This window comes from Pseudogymnoascus destructans (genome assembly GCF_001641265.1).
Source record: "Pseudogymnoascus destructans isolate 20631-21 unplaced genomic scaffold scaffold_6, whole genome shotgun sequence".
In the NCBI taxonomy this organism is placed as follows: Eukaryota; Fungi; Ascomycota; class Leotiomycetes; order Thelebolales; family Thelebolaceae; genus Pseudogymnoascus; species Pseudogymnoascus destructans.
This window is the reverse complement of record NW_020167525.1, coordinates 126,189-132,408: the sequence shown is the minus strand read 5'-3', so window position 1 is coordinate 132,408 and position 6,220 is coordinate 126,189. Positions and strand designations below refer to the sequence as shown.

General features: G+C 45.0%; 1 protein-coding gene across 1 annotated transcript; it reads right to left on the bottom strand.

Moving 5' to 3' along the window:
* Window positions 1-2,339: 2,339 nt before the first annotated feature.
* Window positions 2,340-4,681, bottom strand: VC83_03246 (uncharacterized protein; the record flags this gene model as incomplete). The annotated part of the gene is made up of 4 exons (XM_024466894.1): window positions 2,340-2,647; window positions 2,712-2,919; window positions 4,382-4,443; window positions 4,489-4,681. 4 exons carry the CDS (start codon window positions 4,679-4,681, stop codon window positions 2,340-2,342), a joined length of 771 nt encoding a protein of 256 aa, XP_024325646.1.
* Window positions 4,682-6,220: the final 1,539 nt, after the last annotated feature.

The window sequence follows — 6,220 nt, the reverse complement described above, 5'->3', positions numbered from 1 at the left end:
GTCGTAGTTCCCCATATCAACGCTCTTCTCGAGACATCGGTAAAGTAGTTGTCCTCATTGACTACGAGTCGATCCCGAATCGAAGCGCTCCATTGTAGGAAGGTATGGTCTATCCCATCACTGAGAGGAAGGATTTTCGCAGAGATGGTTGATTTCTTATAGCGATTCGGAGGGTCCTCGGTGAGCATTCGTGACAACCCTATCGATGGAGAACGAGTGTTCCGAAGAGGTGGCAATTGAACTGTCTCGGGGGTGTTTCGTGTGCGAGGCGTTCGTTGCTCCGTAGCTTCGACTGTGGGTATGGGGGCGTCCACCGGCGGTGTGGATGGGATTCTGGTCTGGGCTGCCGTAAGGGTAACTAGTAGATCCTTGACCTCCTGTATCTGTGCTTCGAGGTGGGCCATTTGACTCGGGATGTCTTCGGATGGCACAGCAGTCGTAGCTGCAGCGGTGGTTTGTCTGGTAGTCATTCTGGGCAGTTGACCGTCGTTGTCTTGGGGTATGTTTGATGTCGGCTTTTTCGACATATTGCCTCAGGTGTGTATCAGTACCGATACGAAAGAGCTTGACTTCCGGTAGCTTGTAGCTATCAACGCTCTTGTCCACAATTTCCCCTGTGCTAGGAGGGGGTTCTTAAGGATCTCGTATCCTATTTGGCGCCAACGCGTCGGCGACTTTACCAGCTTGTTATAAAGAATCAAACCCTGATCCACTGGCTGTCTGTGAGATCTCTGGAATCACGTCTATTTGAAGTCGTCAGGTCTCTCCTCTGAAACATCACCGAGTCGCAGTCGATGGTGTAGCGGTAGTTCTCCTGAGTCGTTCCGGTGTGGGATATTATTTAAGTACGGCCGTCCCCGGCAAGCGTGATCTTTTTTGTATAATGTAAGGACACAGGGCACCCAGCTCACAGTAATAGCATATGAGAGTGGAGTTGGAGGCTAAACGGATGCTATCCTATAGGTCTACTACGAAGGATACAAAAAAGATGATGGGGGAATCCCGTGAGTCGATTGTCTCAAGTACCCGAAACCCATCCGACTCGGTTCTGACTCGGTTGGCCCACCCAAATGATCACACGTGACCCCGCAGCTACCCAGAGTCTACTCCCTAGAATGAGAGACGAGAAGGCATCCTTACAAGTATGGCCGTCCCCGGCAGGCGTGATCTTTTTTGTATAATGTAAGGACACAGTGCACCCAGCTCACAGTAATAGCATATGAGAGTGCGAGTCAGAGGCTAAACGGATGCTATCCTATAGGTCTACTACGAAGGATACAAAAAATATGAAGAGAGGAACCCCCGTTGGGTCAATCTCCTTAAGTACCTGAAACGGGTCCGACTCGGCTAAGCTGCCTTCACCCTCACCACGTGACCGTGACTTGTCCGACTCAGATACCTTCCATCACGGAGGGAGAGGAACCCACGTTGGGTCAATCTCCTCAAGTACCCGAAACGGGTCCGACTCGGCTAACCTGCCTTTACTCTTATCATGTGACCGTAACCTGCCCGACTCAGATCCTTTCCATCACTGAGGGACAGGCATCCTTACACTTGCAATATACCGTGTCTATAGCAATATACCGTGTCTATAGCAATATACCGTGTCTATAGCAATATACCGTGTCTATAGAGCCAGGCATATGACTCCGTACCCAGCTTGTACGAGTAACATTCTTTGACGACGATGAGCTTTGAATTGATGGTAGAGGAGGAGATTCTACCAATTGAGAGTTAAAGATCTCAGAATTAAGATCGGAAATTTCACTAGATTCTGGCAGCGCTGATGACATTTTGACAGGTGGTCTGGCTAATCTGGGGAAAGTTGGGAATAACGTGGTAGAAAAGTTTGTACAAGCATTGCACGGGCCTTGTAAGTCATAGGATTAATCACATGTTTAGTGCATAATCTTGTGAGATTCTCATGAGATTTCACATTAATATTGTGTATTGTACGGTGCAAAGATTTAATCTTTCTGTATTGTACGGGCAATATAACGCTAGTAATACTAGCGTAAGATATCTTGCGCTAGTAGACAAGATCTCATCCTACTATCGACCACACTGGGGGTGCTCAACTACAGTGTATTAGATAGTATTATACGGCCCGTATACGGGTTCATTTTTGTAACCAGTGCGTATACGATACGGGTTCAACTCAATACGCACTGGCACTGGTTAATACGATACGGAGCCCGTATACTGGCCGTATACGGGCCGTATTAACCACGTGACACAATGAAAAATGATCTGAAGTATATAACTTACTTCAATGAGGGCTTGTAGTATAGAAAGTAGTGCATTGGGCTATCTAGTATATTCTAAAAGCAGCACTTGATCTACATATTGTAGAACTGGGAGAGAAGCTCCTCGGATTCCTTGGTTGGGGACAACAGCAACAATCTGTCGTCAGATGGGAGGATCCACTTGTACTCAGCTGGCTCAGTCTCTTCTCTCAACACCTCCCAGGCCCGAAAGGCGCCAAGTGCATCAGAATCCAACTGAAAGCCATAGAACTCAGTATCATAGCCATCAGGGTACCAGTCAGCAGGGCCAGGAAGGTAGACTTGTTCGCCATCGAAGCTCCATGATGCAAAGTTCCGCCAAACTGCCATCTGTGTCTTGGTGAAGTAGAGGTGCGGGGGGTCTTCTCATAATAAGTCCTGTAGATGTTAGCTGATTACTATAAATATTACTATAAAGTTATTAACCTGTATGCTCGCCATCTAGTTCTTGTAATGCAAGAACAGAGTGTTCTAATTGGCCAGTTTCGGATATATAGTGTGCGATTATACCAAGAATTGCAAGAGAGTTGGGAGAAGTCCAGAGGTCAACTGTAAAGTGGGCTTTTGACAGAGCTGATTGTACATCGCGTTTGATCTGTTGCTTTTGAGCCTTGTATGTATGCAACGTCCAGGTCTGTATTGTTGAAATGAGTTAGGTAGCCAGTTATCGATCTCTGGATTAAGGTAATGGAGTAATGCCCTAAATTCCAATATTGTTGCCATACGGAAAGGGACTCCACAAGTTGTAATCCATCGTACATATAGCTGCTCAACAACAGCAGGGTCTAAGGCTTCAGTTGCAACAGTAGAAAGGCAGCGGCGTTTATGATTTATCTCTTTAGCTTTGTCGAAAGCTTCAGCGATATTGCTTTGAATTGAAGTAGTTCGAGATTCCTGAGTAGAGGATATATCTATGTCGTGTTCTTTTAAGTGCCTTGTAATAATCTTTGTTCCGCCAGACTCAAGATACTCTTTTAGACAGTATCTACAACGCCATATTAACCTGCCCTGGTAGTTCCGAATGATATCGCAGCGGCTAACAGGTGTATGGTCCCAGACTTTCGAAAATCGTCTGCTTGCAGTTGTTGTTACAGAAACAGAGGGAGAGGATAGCGTACGTTTAAGTATAGGCGAAGTCGGGGTTTCGAATCGTTCACTGACAAATAGCTCACTGTCGAGCTGTGACAGTATATCCGAAGGTTGTGAAGTCATTGTAGTAATATATAGTATATAACGATCTATCAATTGAAGTTATTCGAACCCCTTGTTTCGAATTTTAAGCCTCAATACTAGCTGTATACGGCTAGTAATACGGCCCGTATACGGCCAGTATTGAGAACTGAATACGCACTAGACCCGTATTGGGATTTTGGAATACGCACTGACTCAGTATTGCCGTATACGATACGGACCCGTATACGGGTCGTATACGACCCGTATCGCCAATACTATCTAATACACTGCTCAACTAAGCCCCCGAAAAGCGGACCACATACCTATGGGAACCAGAGGATTGTCTTCCCATTTACAATGTATAATACCTCTAATCTCTCGAGAATGGCCATACCCGAAGTCATCGAACTCCGATCTGCGAACCGCCATGAGCATAGTATAATGACCAAGCAGTGGATGCTATGAAGTATTGTTCATTTCTCGCTACCCGTCCCAAGGGTAGGAACAGAGACTTCATGGTAGGTAGGCTGCGCACTGGGTACTCACGAGTCGAGTAGTAGAATTTTTACTCACCCAGCTGAGTTACGCACTCATGTCCCGAGTATTGTTGAATGAGGATTACTCACTTGCTGAGTACCTAGTATGGGTCTTGGCAACTCAGTTATATCACGTGTTTGATTATCCATTACTTATGTTAAAAACGGGGCGCGACTTCATTGATCAAGACGCCATAACTCCATAACTCCATAACTCCATTCCCATATTGTTAATGTCCTATTCCACACTATAACCTTTGGCCTTTAGGTACCAGGTTACCAGAAAGTTGCCAGAACTCATCTGACCTTCATTCCTGGGTGAGACACATTTCCATCGATTAAGCCCACAGCTCCATGATTAAACATCATATCCCGCAAACGCCGAACCAATATCATATCCTTTGCCTGAATTGTCACTCTCTTCGCATGAATAGTGAGAAGGTTTGTCACTATAACTGTTAGTATGTCCCTGTCACTATGTTTAAACATCATACTCTCAAATTCTCGAATGAGGAAGCATTCAGCAGCTTCCTGAAGAGCTAGGATAGCAGATTGCTGGAAGCGAAGATTGGACTTGAAGTCTTCTGCAATTTCCCTAACAAGACGCTGGAATGGGAGCTTTGGGATAATTAGGCTAGTATCAAGTTGCTGTCTTCTGATATCGCCGAGATGCAGATATGGATCCATTAGCCTTAGTATTGCAGCAAAGTCAGACATTAAATGGGACTCGGGGCCAGAGAGAGGAATATGTAAATGAGGCTGATCTCTATCTTGATGCTCGTAAGTTTCTGGTAATCTTCTAGTAATCTTATTCTAACTTGTATAGCACATGTGTACACAAAGATATTGCTATTTTGGCAACAAAAGGAAGAGCAATTTCCTGGTCTATCAGCAATGGCTCGTGATATACTTTGTATTCCTGCTGCTGAGTCTGGAGTTGAGCGAGTCTTTAGTGCCGCAAGGGATGTGTGTGGCCACCGACGTGGCCAACTTAATCCTGAGACGATTAAGAGTATTATGCTTGTATATTACTCTCGACAATACAAGAATCGTCAATGTCATCGTGACAAGCTTGCAGATATGATGGATGTCGTTGATATGACTGAGGAGCAAGTAGAAGAAGAGTATGAGGCACAACGACAACAGATGTGCAATTCTATCGAGTTACAATATATCAGCGATGAAGAAGAACTACAATCAAATACACATATCCAAGAGACATATTCAAAGGTACAATATCCTCCGTTTAACCCTCAGCGGCCACAGCAACAGCAAGACTTATCACAAGCCACACATGAAGAATGACAAATGCGCTACCAACAAGGTGAAGAAAGAGATAGGGCTGACCGTTTTAACGAGACCTTATATGACATCCCAGATGACGATATCCTAGATAACGAAGATATAAGAGAAGATGGTAATAATGAGGAGCCTATACTTCCAACTATTCATGAAGATGAAGATGAAGATAAGGATATGCCGTCCTCGCCACCAACGCCTATCCAACATGCTCGGAAGACTGGAAGAGATTTACTTGATATCTTTCAAGCTACTCGTCAAGACCCCATAAATACTTTAGGTATTAGTAGGTCTGGCCGGCCTCATCAAGCAAGGTGGAGAGATGTTCTTAAGCATATATAATAGATAATAGCGTTCTGATAATCTTCTGATAATCGTGGTACTTAGATAGAGGAATATACATATTCGTTCTCACAGCTTACTAGAGATGGCGAGAGTGATGCTGATAGATGTTACTTTAACTTAACCATAAAACAGTATTAATCGTATGAGGGACTGTTCACATGATGCATAAATCTTACACGTGATAGCCGAGTACTCGCTGGGTTTTTACAGAGTAACTGAGTATTGACCTCACTCACCGAGTCGAGTAAAATTCAGCTACTCACCCAGCTGAGTAACCCACTGAGCGAGTGAGCCGAGTATTGAGCGAGTAGTGCGCAGCCTAATGGTAGGGGTTGACGGGTAAGGACATTCACATATCTCACTCACGCGATGTACGGAGTGTGTGCTTTGTTGCGGCAACAACGAACTTGTATTTCCCTACGATCTATACGCGAGTGGGCCGTGCATTCCTCCAAGATCCGAGCCGAGTCTAAAAGCACCACATCCGTTACTTCTCCGCCATGTTTGACAACTGCTGGTCACTGTTCCCAGCAAATTGTGGGGATAGTATAGAAGTGTAAGAGCGGGAGCACGAGTGAGAGC